Genomic DNA, 20,303 nt, shown 5'->3' with positions numbered 1-20,303 from the left:
TCCGTAGGTGCAAGGCTCCCCGGACGACGACTTGAACGATTCGCAGAGGCGGCAAGTGTAGACGATGAGGATTTACTAGAGCGAGCAGAACTCACGGGGTGTCCGAGACTTGGCCCAGAGCCCCCAGCCAGGGCCACAAAGCAGACATCCGCTCCCTGAGACTGGAGGAGCGGCGAGGGCTTCGGCCAGTGCAGGCCCCGGGTTGAACTTGGGCGGTTAACAAAAAAATTCAGAAAAAGCTAACACTGCTGTAACTTTTCCCCTTATTGCTCTTGCCCCCTGCCCCCTCCCGCCTCACAGGTGAGCAGTTGGGCAGCCCATCCCCGACCCCAGAGGGGAGAGCATTTTTTAAAATAAGCTTTGGAGGAGGCCGGCGCCGCGGCTCACTAGGCTAATCCTCCGCCTAGCGGCGCCGGCACACCGGGTTCTAGTCCCAGTCGGGGCACCGGATTCTGTCCCGGTTGCCGCTCTTCCAGGCCAGCCCTCTGTTGTGGCCAGGGAGTGCAGTGGAGGATGGCCCAGGTGCTTGGGTCCTGCACCCCATGGGAGACCAGGAAAAGCACCTGGCTCCTGGCTCCTGCCGTCAGATCAGCACGGTGCGCCGGCTGCAGCGCGCGGGCCGCGGCGGCCATTGGAGGGTGAACCAACGGCAAAGGAAGACCTTTCTCTCTGTCTCTCTCTCTCACTGTCCACTCTGCCTGTCAAAAAAAAAAAAAAAAAAGCTTTGGAGGAAGGCCAGAGCTGTAACCTTGGGGGCGGGGTCATGAGAAAGGGCGGAGCTTCCTGGGCCACAGGGCTTCGTGGCCCGATGGTTGGCCGTGCTGGGGGGGGGGGGGGGCGGGCGGGCTGTGAGCTAGGCTTTCCATCCAAACAGTGTTTGCATGGCCAGACGCCCAGCAAGGCCTGGGCAAAGACAGAGTGGGTGACTTACACCCGGACCATCCAGTGTCTATACCGACGGCAGAAGAGACAGCCAGTGGTGCCACGTCCCCGGGATCCTTGTCACACATCCCAAAGGACCACGCCCACACCCGCGAGGCTGCAGCGGGCATGGCGGGTGCTGCAAAGCTGGTCGGTGTCAGGCCCATCTTCTGCAGGGTCTGTGTGCACGGGCACAGCCTGCTCCCCGACACTTGTTAAGGGCTCACTCTGTGCCGAGCACCGTCTCATGGATTTGCTTACCGGGAAGGCGGGGTGGCAGATCTTCGTCCGCTGGCTCACTCCCCAAATCCCCACAACAGCCAGGGCTGAGCTGGGCTGAAGCCTGGAGGCGGGAACTCCATCCGGGTCTCCCACACGGTGCAGGGGCCCGAGTGCTTCAGCCATCACCTGCTGCCTCCCAAGGTGTGCGTTAGCAGGGAGCCGAATGGGGAGTGGAGGAGCTCCCTCCCATGTGAGAGGTCGGTGACATAACCTGTGCCACAGGGCCCACCCCACTTGACATGCGTCGGCTAACCCAAGAGGAAGGCGTTACTTTTAGTTTACTTGAAAGGCAATGGTCAGAGCTGGGCCAGGCTGAAATCGAGCCTGGAATTCCATTTGCGTCTCCTACATGGGTGGCAGAGGTCCAAGCGCTTGGGCCATCTTTTGCTGCCTTCCCAGGCACATTAGCAGGGAGCTGGATCAGAAGTGGAGCAGCCGGGACTCGAACCAGCGCCCAAACTTCGGGAAGCAGGTGTCTCAGGTGGTGGTGGATTAACCCACTACACCACAACTGCAGCCTCAGTATTTTTTTTTTTTTTTAAGATTTATTTATAGGGGGCCGGCGCCGTGGCTCAATAGGCTAATCCTCCACCTTGCGGCGCCGGCACACGGGTTCTAGTCCCGGTCGGGGCGCCGGATTCTGTCCCGGTTGCCCCTCTTCCAGGCCAGCTCTCTGCTATGGCCAGGGAGTGCAGTGGAGGATGGCCCAGGTGCTTGGGCCCTGCACCCCATGGGAGACCAGGAAAAGCACCTGGCTCCTGGCTCCTGCCATCGGATCAGTGCGGTGCGCCGGCTGCATCGGCGGCCATTGGAGGGTGAACCAACGGCAAAGGAAGACCTTTCTCTCTCTGTCTCTCTCTCTCACTGTCCACTCTGCCTGTCAAAAAAATAAATAAAAATCCTCAAAAAAAAAAAAAGATTTATTTATAGGGGCCGGCTCTGTGGTGTAGTGGGTAAAGTCCTTGGGCCCCTGCACCTGTGTGGGAGACCCAGAGGAAGCTGCTGGCTCCTGGCTTCGGATCGGCGCAGCTCCAGCCGTTGCGGCCAATTGGGGAGTGAACCAGCGGACAGAAGACCTCCCTCTCTCTCCCTCTCTCCCTCTCTCTCTCTCTCTCTGCCTCTCCTCTCAGATCTTCCACCTGCTGTTTCACTCCCCAGTTGGCTGAAACAGCTGGGGCTGAACAAGGCTGAAGCCAGGAGCCTGAAACTCCATCCAGGTCTCCCACGTGGGTGCAGGGGCCCAAGCACTTGCTTACCCAGGTGCATTAGGGAGCTGGGTGGAAACAGAGGGGCCAGGACTTGAACCGGTGTTCCAATGCGGGATGCTGGCGTTGGAGGCGGTGGCTTAGCGGGCTGAGCCCACGTCTCGCCTCACTTGGAAACCCTGTGGTTTAGTAGCCCAGGTGCACCCGACCCTCCCCACCTTACAATAAACCTTTTGAATAAATGCTCTCTGGCGAAAGTGGGGTTTGAAAACCTGAGGGGGAATTCACGCGGTGGCATTCGGTGCACACACAACGTTTAGCAGCCCCGTCCCTAGCTCCTTCCAAACTGAACCCTGCCTCCGGTCAGCACTCACTTCCCAGCCCCCTCCCTGACTGGTATTTAAGGTGCTTTTACTTAGTATTTGTAATTCCAGGCACTGGGGTGCTTTCCATTCTTCTTCGCTTTTTTTTTTTTTTAAATTTAATTTATTGAAAGAGTTACAGACAGAGAGCGAGATCCTCCATTCACTGGCTCATTCCTCGAATGCCCACGCCAAAGCCAAGAGCCTGGAAGTCCACCCGGGGCTCCCACATGGGTGCAGGGGCCCAAGCAGGAGCCACCAGCCGCTGCCTCCCAGGTGCATCCGCAGGAGGCGGGATCAGAAGCGCAGCCTGGATTCGCTCTTCAGGACGCCGGGATGTGGGATGCAGGCACCCACACCTGCCTCAGCTCAGCCTCACCGGCAGAAATGGAGAACGAGCTAGCTAACGCTTCACTAACAAAGTAGGCTCGATTCGGGCTTTTCTTCCTCCTTCAGGAGCCAGGCAGCAGCCGGCCCTGTTGCACCTGAGCTGCCTGGGCTCAGAGCGCAGGTGCCGCACCAGGAAGTCACGTGGGCGCTAACTCTACCTCACCGCGAACCGGGCGGGTGTCCGCGCGGCGCGGCCTTACTCGGCTCCGCCGCCAGGGGCGCCCGCGCCGCGCCGGGAACGGCTCAGCCCTGGCCGGCCTAGGACGCTGCCAGCCCGCTATGTCCTGCTCCCGCCTCGGCACGGGACGCCCGGGGCCGTGAGTCGTCTCTCTTTTTTAAAAGCGTTCCCGGGGCCGAGCACTGCGGGGGACTCGGGGGTCGAGAAGGCGCTGGCTCCGCCAAGACCCCCGTGCATCCTTCCTTCCGTCCACTGCGGTCACTGAATGTCCACCCCGTGTCCCGCAGAGGCCCCCGCCTGAGCTACACCCTGGCGGGAGCAGAGACAAGCCAACGTCGCGGTCCTGTCCGCATGGCGCAGGCGCCGGCCCGCAGCCCCGGACGTGGCCTCGGTGTGGGCGTGGTGGCCGGGGGCAGTCGGCGTGGCCTCGGGTGGACAACGGGAGTAGCCAGGCTCGGCGCTGTGGAGCGAGAGGAAGCCCTGGCCCGTGTGTGTGAATCCCCGTTTCTCAGAGGAGAAAGCTGAGGACCAGAGAGTGAGTCGCCAAACTTGCTTTCCAGCTGCTCTGATTGACCCACCCTGTGGTGCCAGCCGAGACGACACCCAGCCCCAGAACTTCGGCCCGCAGCAGCCAGGAGGCGCCTCAGGGAGCTATGGGGACCACACCTGATCCCAGGGCAGGACACTGGAGCTCAGGAGAGCATTTTTATTTTTTTATTCAAATTGAAGGTCGGTTACAGAGGAGAGGCAGACACAGAGAGCAGGGGTCTTCCATCCAGGTTCACTCCCCACATGGCTGCAACGGCTGGAGCTGTGCTGATCCGAAGATCAGGAGCTCCATCCGGGTCTCCCACGCGGGTGCAGGGGCCCAAGGACTTGGACCATCTCCTGCTGCTTTCCCAGGCCACAGCAGAGAGCTGGGTCGGAAGTGGACTCCAACTGGCGCCCAGATTGAATGCCGGCACTGCAGGTGGCAACTTTACCCCTACACCACAGCGCCGACCCCTGCCCCACTGGGTGCTGGTTCAAGTCCATTTTCGATCCAGCTCTCTGCTGTGGCCTGGGGAAGCAGCAGGAGATGGCCCAAGTCCTTGGGCCCCTGCACCTGCGTGGGAGACCCAGAAGCAGCTCCTGGCTCCTGGCTTCAGATCGGTGCAGCTCCGGCCGTTGCAGCCATCTTGGGGAGTGAACCAGTAAATGGCAGATCTCTCTCTCCCTTTCAAATAAAGAAAGAAATCTTCCATCCTCTGGTTCACTCCCCAGATGGTCACAATGGTCAGGGCTGGGCCAGGAAGAAGCCAGGAGCCAGCAGCCTCATCCGGGTCTCCCACATGCATTAGGGAGCTGGAACAGAAGTGGAGAAGCCAGAACTCGATCTGGCTCCCTTGTGGGATGTTGGCATTGCAGGCGGCTGCGCTGTGCCACAACGCCCGCCCCGGTTCCACAAGCTTTGACAAAATACTTAAAAATCTGTTTGAGGGCCACCTGCGGCACTCATCCCACACGGTTGTTGGTTTGTGTTCCCACTGCTCCTCTTCTGCTAGTGGCCTGGGAAAATCAGTGGAAGACGGCTCACGTGTGTGCCCCCCCCCCCCCCATGTGGGAGACCTGGATGAAGCTCCTGGCTTTGGCCTGGCCCAGCCCTGGCCACTGCAGCTATCTGGGGAGTGAACCAGCAGAGGGAAGGTATCTCTAATGCTCACTTTCAAATAAATTAACACATATTTTTAAAACTCACTTACTTTGAAAGTCAAAGTTACACAGACTAAGAGAGATTGATCTTCCACCCACTGGTTCATTCCCCAGTGGTCCACAACAGTCAGGGCTGGGCCAGGTTCAAGTCAGGAGCCAGGAGCTTCCTCTGGGTCTCCCACGAGGGTGCAGGGGTGCAAGCACTTGGCCATCTTCCACTGCTCTCCCAGGCTGTTAGTGGGGAGCTGATCAGAAGTGGAGCAGCCGGGACAAGAACCAGTGCCCATATGGGATGCCTGCTAAGGCACAACGCCAGCCCCAATAAATATTTTTACAGATTTATTTATTTGTCTGAAAGTCAGAGTTACACAGAGAGAGGAGAGGCAGAGGCAGAGGCAGAGGTAGAGAGAGAGAGAGGTCTTCCATCTGCTGGTTCACTCCCCAATTGGCTGCAACGCCCGGAACTGCACTGATCCAAAGCCAGGAGCCAGGAGCTTCTCCCGGGTCTCCTACGCGGGTGCAGGGGCCCAAGGACTTGGGCCATCCTCTACTGCTTTCCCAGGCCACAGCAGAGAGCCAGATAGAAAGTGGAGCAGCTGGGTCCCGAACCGGCGCCCATTTGGGATGCTGGAGCTTCAGGCCAGGGCGTTAACCCACTGTGCCACAATGCCGGACCCCAAAAACAAATTTTAAAAAAAAATGTAAAAACATAAAAATTCACTTGAAAGGCAGACACAAAGAGCAGGACTCCCCTTAACCCGTGCCCAGGCTCTGTCCACAGGGCCCCCCATCTCCATCCGTGCTGCTTCTGCAGAGTCCCCTTCCCCGCCCCGGTGAGCTGCGCTGAAAGACCAACTCCTTCTTCTTCTTTCTTTCTTTTTTTTGACAGCCAGAGTGGACAGTTAGAGAGACAGAGAGAAAGGTCTTCCTCTCCCGTTGGTTCACCCTCCAATAGCCGCTGTGGCCGGCGCACTGCGCTGATCCGATGGCAGGAGCCAGGTGCTTCTCCTGGTCTCCCATGGGGTGCAGGGCCCAAGCACCTGGGCCATCCTCCACTGCACTCCCTGGCCACAGCAGAGAGCTGGCCTGGAAGAGGGGCAACTAGGACAGAATCCGGCACCCCGACCGGGACTAGAACCCGTGTGCCGGCGCCGCAAGGCGGAGGATTAGCCTAGTGAGCCGCAACTCCTTCCGATCGGCTGCCAGCTGGGCCCGCAGGCCCGTCCCCGGTGTCCTCCGGGCAGCACGAGCTCATCACGTGGCTGCTGCTGCCTGGCAGGGCGCAGGGAGGGGCCTGCACGGGGGCCTGAGGATGGGTACTGTCTCTGTAACTCTGCCTTCAAATAAAGAAGCGTTTACAAAAAAGTGGCTTGGTGGGCGGAGGGAGTGGGAGCTGGAACCGGCGGATGGAAGCGGCGTAGCGAGGAGCCAAACGTTCCCCACAAGAACATTCCGTGGACACCGGGCTTCCCGAGCTCCGATAGATCGATTTATTTCCAAAGCAAAGTGGTGCCGGCAGCAGGAGGGTCCCCGCTGGGCTCCGTCCACACCCCGGCCGCCAGCAGGGGAAGGAGACTTCACATTATACGGAGGGCAGCTGCCGGCCTCCCTGATGCTACGGGACACGAGCAGCGAGCAGCGGCAGAACGCACATTCCAGGGATTCTTCTAGAAGTTTATCTGTAATTAAACAGCAGGCCTGAATCACATTATCTCTTCGGTTTCTCTTAAGGCTTCGTTTCCGACTGCATGTTGAAATTCTGCAAGACAACCAAAGTGGCCGTTCAGGTCTCATGCAAAGGCCCTGGCGCCTGGCAGGCGCCGTCAGCACGGGCACCGGGAGCCCTCGGGGTGGGGGGGTTTACGACGTGGAGGGGAGGGGCGGAGATACCACCTGTCAGACACGCGCTTCTCCAGGTGTGCACGGGGCTGTGTGGCTAGAGAGGAGGCTCACGGGGGCCCCCGGGGAGGACCCCAGACTCTCGAGAAGGAGGTGTCGGGACTGGAATGGCAGGTGCAGGGGTCTTGCAGGGCTGTGGGGGCACCGAGCTGGTGTGGAATCAACTCCGTGCTCTCGCAGCACCGTCTCGAGTCTGCCCACCTGGTCTACCTGGGAAGGACACGGACCCCCTGCAGGTCTCGCCGACCCCAGGGCCGAGGGCTGGCTCCCCGTCAGGTCTGTGAGGCACAGGGCTTTCCTGGCCTGGAGTCCCCAGGCGCCGCGCCCACCAGAGTGCTCGTTCTCACGGGAGCCCCCCTTTCCACTTTGGTTTCTCATCCGAGAGGCAGAGAACCAGCTGCTTCGCTCCCAAGCTCCTGCAGTGTCCAGGGGGCCTGGAGCTCCACCCAGGGCTCTCGCTCCTGCAGTGTCCAGGGGCTTGGAGCTCCACCCAGGGCTCTCGTGGGGTTGATGAGAACCTGGCTGGGGGCGTCACCTGCTGCCCCTCACCCCGCATGCAGTGAGGGAGCTGGACCCAGGCACTGAGTGGGATGCAGGCGTCCTAACGTAGGCCAAACGCCCGCCCTGGAGCTTCTTCCTCAGCCCTGGGCACGGCACGTCGCCCACACTCAGAGGTGCCCCTGCGCAGCGCTGGCCCAGGGAGAGGACCTTCCTGTGGCTCCGAGGTCCCGGGCTCCTGTAACAGCCCGTGCTCGGGAGCTCCTGCCCCCAGGACGAGCCCGTCACGGGCGAGTGGCCGCCAGGAAGCTAGATCTGCAACACCGGGGATCCTGAAGGGGCTGTTGTCAGCTTTCGAGTTTCAAGACTTCCGCTGAGGGCTGGGGGCGAGGTGCAGCGGTTAAGCAGCTGCATGGGAGCGCTGGGTCCAGTCCCGGCTGCTCCACTTCTGACCCAGCTCCCTGCTAGTGCGCCTGGGAAAGCAGCAGAGGACGGCCCCGAGTGCTGGGGCCCCGACCCACGTGAGAGACGCACATGGAGCTCTTGGCTCGTGCCTGGCCCAGCCCCAGCTGTTGCAGCCATCTGGGGAGTGAACCAGCGGATGGAAGCCCTCTCTCTCCCTGCACCTTGCAAATAACTGAATCATTAAAGAAGGCAGAGTTCCACTTGCGCGAACGCCTGGTCCCTTCACATGGCCGTGGTGTCCAGGCTGCACGGGGGCTGGACCCCTCGCACCCGAGCAGGCGCGCGGCCGCCGTCACCTGGCAGGTTCTGGTCTTCCGCCTCTGCTTCCTCCAGACCCCTGCCCCGGACAGTCGCCTCCTGGGGACAGCGCCGTGCAGTCTCCCTGCTGGCTGCTGGCCCTCAGCCCGCGTGGACGGTCACTCGCTGCCCGGGGGCTGGCCGCTCAGCCACACAGCGGCCCCCTGGAGCGGGTCTGTGGGGACGGCAGAGCCCACCACTGAAACCCCCGCAGGCCGGGCAGCTCCGGCGAGCGCTGCACCAGGTGCGTTAGCCCGCCCTCAGCCCTGGCTGTGGGGTGGGGGGCTGCGGGAACGAGGCAGCACAAGGAGGTGGCCGGCTGCCTGCCCAGGGCCGCCCCCCAGGTCCACCGGGACCAGGGGCTCGCGACGTGGCTCCGGGCACATCAGGGCCCACGGGTCTTTCCTGGGGGCTGCAGTGCACGGCAGGACCTGTAGTGCATGGCAGACCCTGCCATGGTCTCCAGACACCGCCCAATGCCCCCTGGCGGTGGCCGTGGGCAAGGCCCTGAGCTCTGGCTCCAGGCCACGGCCCCACACCTGCCGACATGAACTGGGACTTCCCACCCTGCCAAACACCTGCGCAGCACGCGGTGCTGGGGCGCTGAGGGAGCAGCGGGGCCGTGCGCGCGGGTGTTAGGCAGCGCTGTCGCTGTCGGAACAGGACCCTGGGAAGCGCCCACGCCGGCCAGCGGCTGAAGGAGCTCCTCTCCCCCTAGGGCGGGTGCCTGTGCCGACCAGACCAGGGGAGCCAGAGCGGAGCGCCTGCAGCTTTCGTGCCTGGGTGGGTGAGGGAAGCAGACCCCGCAGGTGGGCGGGTGGGGGGCCGAGGGGAGGGGACAGATGGGGACAGAGAAGATGAGAGACAGCATCCCGGTGTGGCTCCTGGGGCCGAGTCCAGTCACACCCAGGGCCAGAGGTTCCCCTTCCCTGACGGCTAAGACGAGTCGGGTTTCTGCTTCCGGGCAAGTCCCAGAAGCCTGTGGAGAAAGGCGCTTAACTGGGGGCCGGCCCTGGTGTCCACACGACTGGCACCTGGGAGCTGGCCCGTGGCAGCCTGGGTGGGGCTGGGGCGAGAGGGGTGGGGACTCCGAAGCCTCCCCACCTGGCTCCCTAGGGCACCATCGGCAGGTCCAGGGGGTCGTAGGGCGACACACACATTCCCCGCAGTGGTGCTTCCAGACTCTTCCTCAGGGCGGCGTAGGGCGGCGTCTCCTCGTACTGCAGGCCCGTCACCACCTGCAGGTACTCCCGCAGGGCCTCCGTGGTCGAGACACCCCCTGGGGGAGACAGGGCGCCTGAGGGCTCAGCACGGTGCCCACTGGCACTGCCAGCAGCACAGGCATTCCCCCCATTTCCTGGAAGACGTCCAACGCTGGCACCACCTGAGCGCCCACTGGGCACTCCAGCCGGCACCGCCTGGGGGCCCCAGCTGCCTCCCTGCCCTGTGCTGGTTACAAGCCAGTGCCGTCATGTCACCGAGGGGGAAGGCTCAGTGTGTGTGTCTCTAAAATGGGCCGGCGGGGCTGGTGCCTGTGACCCTGCCATCCGATATGGGCACCGGTCCAAGTCCCGGCTGCTCAGCTGCCGATCCAGCTCCCTGCTAAGGTACCTGGGAAGGCAGCAGAGGATGCCCAGGTGCTTGGGTCCCTGCACCCATGCGGGAGACCCGGATGGAGTTCCAGGCTCCTGGCTTCTGCCTGGCCCAGCCCTGGCCATTGCAGTCCTTTGGGGGAGTGAACCAGTAGTCAGATCTCCTATTCTCTCTGTCTCTCTCTCTCTATGTAACTCTGCCTTTCAAGTCAATTAATAAACCTTTAAATACATGGCGGAGTCAAACGGGCAGGCCAGCTTCCACGGCCCTGCGGGCCATGCCGCATGACAAGGACTCGCACAACAGGGCTGCTGTCCTCACGGGAAAGCCGCCCTGGGGCCGGCGCCGCGGCTCACTAGGCTAATCCTCTGCCTTGCGGCGCCGGCACACCGGGTTCTAGTCCCGGTCGGGGCATCGGATTCTGTCCCGGTTGTCCCTCTTCCAGGCCAGCTCTCTGCTGTGGCCAGGGAGTGCAGTGGAGGATGGCCCAAGTGCTTGGGCCCTGCACCCCATGGGAGACCAGGAAAAGTACCTGGCTCCTGCCATCGGATCAGCATGGTGCGCCGGCCGCAGCGGCCATTGGAGGGTGAACCACCGGCAAAAGGAAGACCTTTCTCTCTCTCTCACTGTCCACTCTGCCTGTCAAAAAAAAAAAAAAAAAAAAAAAAAAGGCAAGCCGCCCTGGACCACGGCCAGTGAGCGGGAGCAGCCGCACCACAACCTCACCGGCGGGCGCTGTGCTCGGGTTCCAGGCACGTCTCACAAAGTGTGGCTCTTCTGCAGTTTTCACGTTTGTGAAAAAATACAACTCACATTCCCCTGGCAGAGGGCAGGGCGGACCCCAGAGGCCGTCCTGGGCTGACTCCTGCTCCCAAAGGCTCAGGCCCTTCTCTCTGCCCTCTAGCTAAGTCCAACACCATCACGTTTATTTTATTTTTTTTATATTTACTAATCTATTTGAAAGAGTTACACAGACAGAAGAAGAGAGAGAGAGAGAGAGAGAGAGAGAGAGAGACAGAGAGAGAGGGCTTCCATCCACTGGTTCACTCCCCAAATGGCTGCAGTGGCCAGGCTGAAGCCAGGAGCCTGGAGCTTCTTCAGGGTCTCCCACGTGGGTGCAGGGGCCAAGCACTGGGGCCGTCTTCGGCTGCCTTCCCAGGAGCACTAGCAGGAGCTGGACTGGAGGGGGAGCAGCAGGGACTCCAGCTGGTGCCCATACGGGATTCGGTGCTGCAGGCGGCGGCCTCACCTGCTACGCCACAGCACCGGTCTCCGTTACCGAGTATGATGCCCTCAGTGGTCCTAACAGCCGCTGTGAGGGGAACTGGGCACAGTGCACGAGCGGCCGCCTGCATCCAGCAGAGTGCACAGGGGTCTGTGTTGAATGCTGGGGGCTGCCACGGGCCCCAGCTTACACGCGGGGAAGTGAGGCTCAGGGGCACAGGCACCCACACCCGAGGCCGTGACTCCCTCCCTGCACCCCACCGGCTGCGGCGCTCGTCCTCTGCGTGGAGGGAGGACGGGAGGGGAAGCAGCGGGAGCGGCACGGCCGCGGCCAGAGCCCAGCGAGTTCAGAAAACTCAGAAACGCGGCCTGATGAGGCTCCTGAGGGCGGGGGCTCCTGAGCAGGGACGCCGCGAATGGCAACAAACGCCCCCAGCACAAAGCGAGAACGGCCTCTGACAACCAGGCACAGCTCACGCTCGGCCCAGCCGGCGCCACGCAGCCGGGAGGGAAAGCCGCGGTGGACACCCGAGCAGGGACACAGCCCCACTGGGAGCCGAGAAAAACCAGATGCCGAACAGGTGTGCGTTTTTATACACAAAAAACAAAACCGCTTTAAAAACACAATGGTTTGGGGCTGGTGCTGTAGCACAGCAGGTAAAGCCGCAATTTGCAAAGCCAAACATCCCATACGGGCACCGGTTCTTGTCCCAGCTGCTCCATTTCCGATCCAGCTCCCTGCTAATAGCGAGGATGGCCCAAGTATCCGGCCCTGCACCCCTGCGGGAGACCGGGATGCAGCTCCCGACTCCTGGCTTTGGCCTGGCCCAGCCTGGCCCCTGCAGCCATCTCGGGAGTGAGCCAGGGGGTGGAAGGCCTGTCTCTCCCTTTCTCTCTGTAACTCTTTCAAAATAAACAGAGTAAATCTTAAACACACACACACTAGTTTTACCCATCAGTCAGCCCTAATAAACAGGTACAGTAACACAAAACAACCTGTGCCCCAGGTACTGGCTGCCTGGGCTGAGAGCTGAGGGCGCAGCCTGCGCCTCCGGGTCCTGGGTGCGGCTCTGCTGCTGCCCCCGCCCTCCCCTGCAGCAGGGGGAGTGGGCTTCCCGCCCCTTGGGTCGGGGCGGCCTATAGCTTGTTTTGATGCTGAGCAGTGGCGGAGTTGAGGTTCTGGGGCTCCTCTGGGGGAGCTGGCCCTGGGGGACACGTGACCCTGTGGGGCAGGGGTGAGCCAGCCCAGCGCCTCTGCCACATGGGACAGTGAGGAGCACCTGGGCCGCCCGGCCCCACGAGAGCCCCAGACGCTGCACTGGCACTGATGTGCACCCCCAGCCCCACCCCCTTGAAGACCGGCAGAAGTAGCACCGGCTGGACCCAGCGCCCGCAGGTTGTTTCCGGCCTCTGTGCTGGGGGGTGACGGCCACTGCCACCTGCTCGCCGTGGGCAGCACGCACCTGTCCCGCACCCGCACCCCTCACTAACGCTCACGGGGTCACTTCCAAGGGCACTGGGAGGGGCTGGGAAGGGCCAGGAACCTTCACTTCTCCTGTCAGACACCGCGGTTCAGTTCAACCTATTTTATAGGCAAATATTATGTTGGCATTTAAACCAAAACCCAGGGAGGCCAAAACAAACAAACAAACAAACCAAGCAATGAAGCATTTCCAACAGCAGACAGCTGGAGACGATCCAGGTACTTTCAGGGAGGGCGCAGGCCTGTGCACCCTGGCGTGGCTCCAGGAAGCTCTGTGCACCCACAGGCCGACCACGCTCCTCAGACGTCTGAAGAAGACCCACCTCACAAATGTGCGCCTTTAAAAATACCCACAGGAGTCACCTAGACCACGTTACACATCCATCGGTACCACAGGTGTCACCTAGACCCCCTCACACCTCCATCAGTACCACAGGAGTCACCTAGACCCCCTCACACATCCATCAGTACCACAGGTGTCACCTAGACCCCCTCACACCTCCATCAGTACCACAGGAGTCACCTAGACCCCCTCACACCTCCATCAGTACCACAGGAGTCACCTAGACCTAGACCCCCTCACATATCCATCAGTACCACAGGAGTCATCGAGACCCCCTCACACATCCATCAGTACCACAGGTGTCACTGAGACCCCCTCACACACCTCCATCAGTACCACAGGAATCACCTAGACCACGTCACACACCATCAGTACCACAGGAGTCACCGAGACCCCCTCACACATCCATCAGTACCACAGGTGTCACCTAGACCCCCTCACACATCCATCAGTACCACAGGAGTCACCTAGACCCCCTCATTTCCTCAGCCCTGTGAAGCATTCTGGCTTTTTTTGTTTGTTTGTTTTAAAGATTTACTTATTTGAAGGCAGAGTTGCAGAGGGAGGGGGAGAAACCCATGCAGATTGGGGGGGGAGGTAATTTCACCGCTGGCTCACTCTCCAGACGGCTGCAATGGCCTGTGCTGGGCCAGGCCGCAGCCTGGAATCCACCCAGTCTCCCAGGTGGGTGGCAGGCACCCAGGTACGTTTGGCGCTCATTTGGGATATGGGCATTGCAGGCTGTGGCTTAACCCACTGCACCACAACACCGTCCCTGCACTCATATGTTCAATGTGCCCTTTCAAACACTTAATGATACCATTCGGGGTGGGGGGCTGGCACTGTGGTGCAGCAGGTTAAGGCACGGCCTGGAACAGCTGCAGCCCCTATCAGGGCACCAGCTGAAGTCCCGGCTGCTCCATTTCCGACCCAGCTCCCTGCTAACGCACCTGCGAAAGCAGCAGAGGCTGGCCTGGATGGAAGCTCTGTTTATCCCTGTCATTCTGCCTTCCCAATAAACTATATCTTTAAAAAAAAAAAAAACAAAAAAACAACCCTGTTCTTCACTCACTAAACTGATTTCACAACCAACTCATAGCAACAGTCAGTCTGGAAAGCACTACACCGGGGCCGGCACTGGCACAGCGGGTGAAGCTGCTGCCTGCGGCGCCGGCTGGAGTCCTGCTGCTCCACTTCCGATGCAGCGCCTGCTAATGCAGCTGGGAAGGCAGCAGAGGAGGCCCAAGTCCTTGGGCCCCTGCACCCTGCACCCACGTGGGAGACCCGAGGAAGCTCCTGGCTCCCGGCTTTGGACTGGCCCAGCCCTGCCATTGCAGCCATCTGAGGAGGGAACCAGCGGATAGAAATTCTCTGTCTCTCCCTCCCTAACTCTTTCAAATAAATACATAAAAATCCTGTGTATTATGTGTATTTTCTCACAATTCAATATTGACAAGATTCTATAAGCATGGACCCAGAAAACCTCTAAAATATCCTCTTCTTGGATGAAGACAGCAGGTTGGAAGCCAACACGGAGCCCGGGGTCCCATTAAAGAAGGTGGTGTGCACGCTGCGGTTCACACACCCAGAAATGAGCACGTGCCACACACGCATCCAGAGACTCCAAGAAAGAAGACAGAGAGCACAGAGAGGCAAACCCAAGGGCGAGCCAGTCCCGTCCGCATCCCCACCCGTTCCCGGCACCCTCTGGACGTACCTGAGGGCCTGATCCGGGGACCACGCAGTCCGGCCAGGGGCTCTGGGCTGTCGAGGAACCTGAAGGGACAGGGGCTCAGGTGAAAGGTTCTCCAGGAAGGTCGGCAGCCCTGCCAGCTGCGGGCACAGCTGGGCCTGGCGTCCCTGGTGCTTCCGCCCCTACAGTCACTGTGGACAGGGGTTTCTCCCCGTCTGGAGCCAGGGCTGCTAGGGAAACTCCTTTCCATCATCCGATCGACACACGACCTTGTTTGACGTGTGCGTCTGTTGGAAGACGTCTCACTCAACAAATGTGGATGCTCATTAGCATCGAACTCGCCCAGCGTGCCATGCCTCACGCCTGAACACAGGGTGTCTGACACACGTGGCGTCCCGGCCTCCCTGTGCCTGGCGACCCCACAGGGCACCTTGGCACTGAGACCACTGAGGGAAAGCAGGAAGTGGCGGATGGAAGGGCTGAAACGTGGAGGTGGAGCCTAGCCCGGCTCCAGCCTTGTGGGGAGCGAGTGAGCGTTGATTTGGGGATACAAACACTTCCAGCCATTAGGGAAATTCACCAGTATGCAGTGTGTGATTAACGACAATTCATACATTCACAGGCACACGGCTTACATACATGTTCAAAGACACACACACCCGCTCACGGGAAGCTGAAGCCCATGCCCTGCCCGTTCCGGTCCTGAGCCCAGCCACAGGCTGCTGTCCATCCTTGCCTCGGCCAGCCCTCAGCCCGGAAGTCCCAACGCTCCTCCCTCCTGCTCCCCGGCTCTCTGCCGCACCCCGCGTCTTCCATGGCTCTGGGCCCAGCACAGGCTTCCTTCCAGCCTCCTCTGCACCCCCGACAGGGCCCTGCACCCAGTGCTTACAGCTCTCCTGAGGCCCCCCAGGGCCTGATGGGTGAAGCCTCTCCTGGATCAGTAAAACGCCTGACAAGGTGCATGACACAACACTGCCCCCTGCTGGGCATCCTGGTTACTCCCCTGAGACGCCCAGAGAGGTGGCGGTCACGGCAGGAGCGCAGTGCCAAGGCCACCAACTCTACCGGTGTGGTCTCTGCGGCCGCGGGAGGAGCTGGGGTTCTGCGCTGACTGCTTCCCCCGCTGTCACTGATGCTAAAAGGGCTGCTACGCCCACTTCACTCTGCCTCACGAAGGGGAGCCCTCATGCACGCAGACGTGACAAGTGCAGTAACTGTTCTTAAGAGTGTGGGGGGGTGCTGTGGCGCAAGGGGTTACAACCCTGGTCTGTAGTGCCGGCATCCCACGTGAGTGCCAGTTTTAGTCCCGGCTGCTCCTCTTCCGACCCAGCTCTCTGCTCTGGCCTGGGAAAGCAGCAGAAGATGGCCCAAGTCCTTGGGCCCCTGCACCCGCGTGGGAGACCTGAAAGAAGCTCCTGGCTCCTGATCAGCTCAGCTCTGGCTGTTGCAGCCATCTGGGGAGTGAACCAGCAGATGGAAGACCTTTCTGTCTCTCTCTCAGGTTCTACATCTCTCTGTAACTCTCTCAAATAAATAAATCTTAAAAAAAGGGGAGGGGCCGGCATCGTGGCACCGGGGGTAAAGCTGCCACCTGCGGCACTGCCATCCCATGTGGGAGCGAGTCTGGGTTCCGGCAGCTCCACTTCAGACCGAGCTCCCTGCTAACACGCCTGAGAAAGCTGCAGCGAATGGCCCACGTGCTGACGGCCCGCTATCTGTGAGGTTCCTGGCTTCAGACCAGCTCAGCTCAGCTGTTTCAAATAAATACATCTTAAAAAAAATCTTAAAAATGTTACGGGACGTGGAGGGAGGGAGACTCGACCCAAGGGAGCCTCAGGGTGGTTCCACCGACCACAGTGGAGAGCCAGAGCGACGCTGAGCTGCCTGGTATCTGGGTTCCTCCAGCTCAGAGACCGGGTACTGAGTCAATGAACGACAGAGTTCAGGTCTGTGCTGCCTAGGAATCCTGCCTTCCTCCCCCCAGCCTGGAACGCTCTCGTGCCGTGCTCTGGGATCCGGCATCTCCTGGGCATGAGTGTCCGTCAGCAATGGGGACATCAGCCCGCCCCTACCCTACCCCACCCCAGGGCCCAATCCCCCTGGCCACTTGCACCCTCACCGTGGGGGGCCTGCTTCCTGTCTGCGCCTCCCCCTCCAGCCAGGCTCGGCCGAGGCTGGCTGATTTCCGTCCTCACAGAGAAGCCCAGGCATTCACTTCTGTCTTCGTCTACTGCACGACCCCTTCTCCAGACCCACGCCGTGCTCTCTGCCGCTGGGAGAAGGATGCGTGTGTGTCGCAGGGGCCGAGAGCAGAGCAAACGTGGGCTCTTCTGAGGTGCAGTTTCACAGTGCCACAGCAGCTCAGCCTTGCCCTCCACTAACACAACAGGCACCTCAGGAACTGCAGTCGGCCGTGGACTTCACCAGGGGCCACGTGCCCCATCTGTGCCCCCAATCCTGACCCGGCTGCAGTGCCGAAGGACCTGGTCCTACTGCTCAGAGCGGGAAGGCAGCACCATATGCAGGTACAAACGTTATAACACAGGGCCACGGCTCACGTTCCAGCAGGTTCTGAGAGGCCTAGGGGCTCAAGGCCCCTGCTTCCCCCCATGCAGGGATGCCTGCCCTGCTCCCCCCTCCCCACATAGGGATGCCTGCCCTCCCCCCTCCCCATATAGGGATGCCTGCCCTGCTCCCCCCCCCCCATGCAGGGATGCCTGCCCTGCCCCCCCACGCAGGGATGCCTGCCCTGCCCCCCCCACGCAGGGATGCCTGCCCTGCCCCCCCCATGCAGGGATGCCTGCCCTGCCCACCCCCCCCCATGCAGGGATGCCTGGGGCTTCTCAGCACCAGGCCAAGGTGCTCCTGATGCTGACAGCTATCAGCGTGGGGCCTGCCTGGACGTCACACCACAGCCGGCAGTCCAGGGTCTGCCCCTCAGCTCCCACCAGCCGGATCTCTGCCACCCTTTCCTGTCTGCCTCGCCCACCAGCGCGGGTGCTGCCCGAGGGCAGGGCTCTTACCTCACACACTCCTGTATCCTAGGGCCCAGGACGGAGCCGGCCCAGGGCAGTGTGTGGTGAGCATTTGCTGAGTGAAGGAGACTTCCCTGATCCGTCCAGGAAGCCTCCCACACTAGAGCGACAGTGCCGAGGTGAGGGGTCCCCTCTGCAACCACGCGGCTTGGGGCTCAGGCCCAGTAGCAGGCACCTCCCTGGCGTGGTGGGACCCGGCAGCTGACCTCAGCTCTCTGTGGTCAGATCTTCAGGCACTCACCCTGGGGTTCCCTGAGCAGGTGTCGTGCCTGTCACAGATAGGTGTGGGACAAGCTAGCCGTGCACACGTCACTAAAAGCACCTCCCTGTGGGGTAGACACGTCCCTTCCTCTGAGTGCGTTGAAACAGGAGGCTAGGACAGTGAGGTGAAGGACAATGAGGCTGAAACTCGAGGACGAGACGCAGGACATGGTGCCCTGTACCCCACTCAGCCACACTCAACACCCCCGGGTGCTTCCCAGGGACACAGGTAAGAGCTAAGCAGACAGGCGCAGCATCACTCAGGGGAGAGCAGGCAGTGCAACGGACAGTCACAGACAGCAAGGGACAGTGAGATCGGGCACACGGTGGCCCCAGGCCAAGAGTCTGTTACCCGTGCTCAGCAAGAGGAAGGGTGAGGACAGCACAGTGTGTCAGAAAGACAGAACAGTCACAGAACTTTTATTCCAACGTAATCACGATTTTTCTATTTTATTATTGGCTCTTGTTGTTAGTTTCTTAGTAGGCCTAATTTATCGATTACACATTTCCATAGACGGGTATAAGAAAACACACACAACACATGGGGCTCTGTAGGACCGACAGCCTTGGGACGGACCCCGAGGGTCGGGGGCACTGCTGTGAGGCCAGGTGTGCGAGTGAACGCACGGGACCAGCACGAGCCTCTTCATGGACAGACACACCTACACGCGGCTGACACAGTGAACGCGGGGCAGACGCAAGGACCGGCAGAAGCCGGAAGACAGTGTGGAGTGAAGAGAGGGCCAGGAGGAGACGAGCAGGGCAGGGCACCATCTACGCAAACCTCAGCCCCACCACACACAAAGACACAAATCTAAGTGAACATAAGCGTGGCTGTCCGTAGCGGACAGGAGGGAGACGGGAAGCAGAGAGGGGGTCAAGCCTCAGTCGTGTGCCGGAGCGACCGCACTCAGAACCAGGAAGTCCGACGGCCGTCACACCGTCTGCGGAGCCCTTCCCTCTTCTCACTCCAGCTAAGCCCTTCTCCTGGGACATCGCCGAGGCCTGAGTCTGACCACACGCCTGTACTTCAGACGTGGGCAGTGGCTGCTGTGAACGTCTCGTGGGCAACGCCCATTCCCACGTCCACACGCATCCTGACCCCGACCTCTGCACCTGCAGGGCCTCCCTGCGGCCGGGTCAGGGGTGCCAACACACGGGCCCCAGCACTTCCTGCACCCAGCTGCCCGCTGCCCTTGGCACTGAAACAGAACGCCTAAGCTGGTCCTCGGCTCTGTCCTTGGTGCTGAACCGCATGGGAACAGCCCTACTCGCTGTCCACCCAGGCCCGGGCTCACCCGCTGTCCCTGGTGCTGAACGCTTAGACCTGGCAGGACCTGGTGTGGCAAAGGCTGAGGCAGGGCCTGGCAGAGCTGCTCTGGTTCACCACGAGGCACGAATGGGTGACTTACGGCGTCCCGCAGGCCCACCTAAGTGCTGCGTGTGCCTGGCTCCAGGCCCCCCCACAGCCCCGGGAGGTGGCTGTGAACAGGATCCCGCCTCACAGAGGGTCGTACACGGACGCTGCCTCCCCTCCATTCCCCGTCCTGCTGCCCCGCCTGCAGGGGTGCCGAGCTGCTGTGGCACTGTTGCCCAGACTCACTTCTGCTTCTGCTTCATGACCTCGTCGGCGTCGGGCAGGCAGTGTGTCCACGGCAGGACCCCGTAGAGCCACTTCAGCACACAGTGGCCCAGTGCCTGCAGGTCGCTACGGCGGGAGGGCCCTGGAGGGGGAGGTGGCGGCTCAGTGCTGGCACTCCTCTGACGCCTCAGCAACTCAGCCACGCACGCACGCACCGCCAGCCCCTTGTTCGCTCTCCACTCGCCTTCTAGCTCTCCACCACCCTCGCTCACTCAGGCCTTCACCTGCTCGCTCGCTCATCTCAGCTTCTGTTCTTGCAGTCAGTGAATCCCTGTGCAGGCCCCACTTCACATCCTGAAAGCCCAGACACGGGTCTGCCTGGGTCCCAGCCCTGGACAGTCTGGCAGGGGAACAGCCACGGTGCAGGAGTCTGAGCCACAGGCCAGACGGGACGAGCACGGGGAGTCCAGGGTGGGGACGGAGCCCAGCCTCAGGGGAGCAAAAGGGAGACTGCGGCTTTCTCTTCCTTACACCTCCTGTCGTGTGGCTCAGACACGTGCAAACCCTCTGCGAACACTGAGCGCCGACTGTGCCAACCTCTGCCGCCAGACGCGGGTGCAGAGCTCCTCTCCCTGCCCCGGGGCGCTCAGCACGGTCGAGGACACGGGCAGCACACAGACGGCCACGATACAAGATCTGAAGAAGCAGGGCTTGGGGCCCGCATCGTGCGGAGTGGGTTACACCGCAGCCCATCAGGCTTGCTCATGGCCCAGTCACTGCGCTTCCGATCCGGCTCTCTGCCTACGCACCTGGGAAGGCAGCAGCAGGTGGCCCACGTGCTGGGGGTCCCGCCACCCACAAGGGAGACCCAGATGAATTCCTGGCTACTGATGTTGGCCA

At 61.2% G+C, this 20,303-nt stretch overlaps 1 protein-coding gene and 1 long non-coding RNA gene across 11 annotated transcripts in view; both read right to left on the bottom strand.

The window, feature by feature from the left end:
- Window positions 1–6,497: 6,497 nt before the first annotated feature.
- Window positions 6,498–20,303, bottom strand: part of VRK3 (VRK serine/threonine kinase 3) — a 33,819-nt gene continuing 20,013 nt past the window's right edge. For 4 of the 10 annotated variants that reach the window (XM_070063036.1, XM_070063037.1, XM_070063035.1 and 1 more), the window contains 4 exons: window positions 19,425–19,545; window positions 14,550–14,608; window positions 9,294–9,468; window positions 6,498–6,789 (listed from right to left, as the gene is read on the bottom strand). In XM_070063036.1, coding sequence (XP_069919137.1) covers window positions 9,302–9,468; window positions 14,550–14,608; window positions 19,425–19,545 — 347 coding nt within the window. In that variant the 3' untranslated portion in view covers window positions 6,498–6,789; window positions 9,294–9,301. The remainder of the gene's footprint in view (window positions 6,790–9,293; window positions 9,469–14,549; window positions 14,609–19,424; window positions 19,546–20,303) is intronic. The other 6 variants (XM_070063038.1, XR_011384175.1, XR_011384176.1 and 3 more) reach the window with 6 other exon arrangements.
- LOC138846647 (uncharacterized) lies at window positions 10,118–14,541 on the bottom strand. The gene is made up of 2 exons (XR_011384179.1): window positions 13,105–14,541; window positions 10,118–13,058 (listed from the first exon to the last, which is right to left on the bottom strand). It is a non-coding gene; the product is annotated as an uncharacterized lncRNA (long non-coding RNA).

This window comes from Oryctolagus cuniculus, chromosome 18, assembly GCF_964237555.1.
Source record: "Oryctolagus cuniculus chromosome 18, mOryCun1.1, whole genome shotgun sequence".
Classification (NCBI taxonomy): domain Eukaryota; kingdom Metazoa; phylum Chordata; class Mammalia; order Lagomorpha; family Leporidae; genus Oryctolagus; species Oryctolagus cuniculus.
This window is presented reverse-complemented; position numbering and strand designations above follow the sequence as displayed.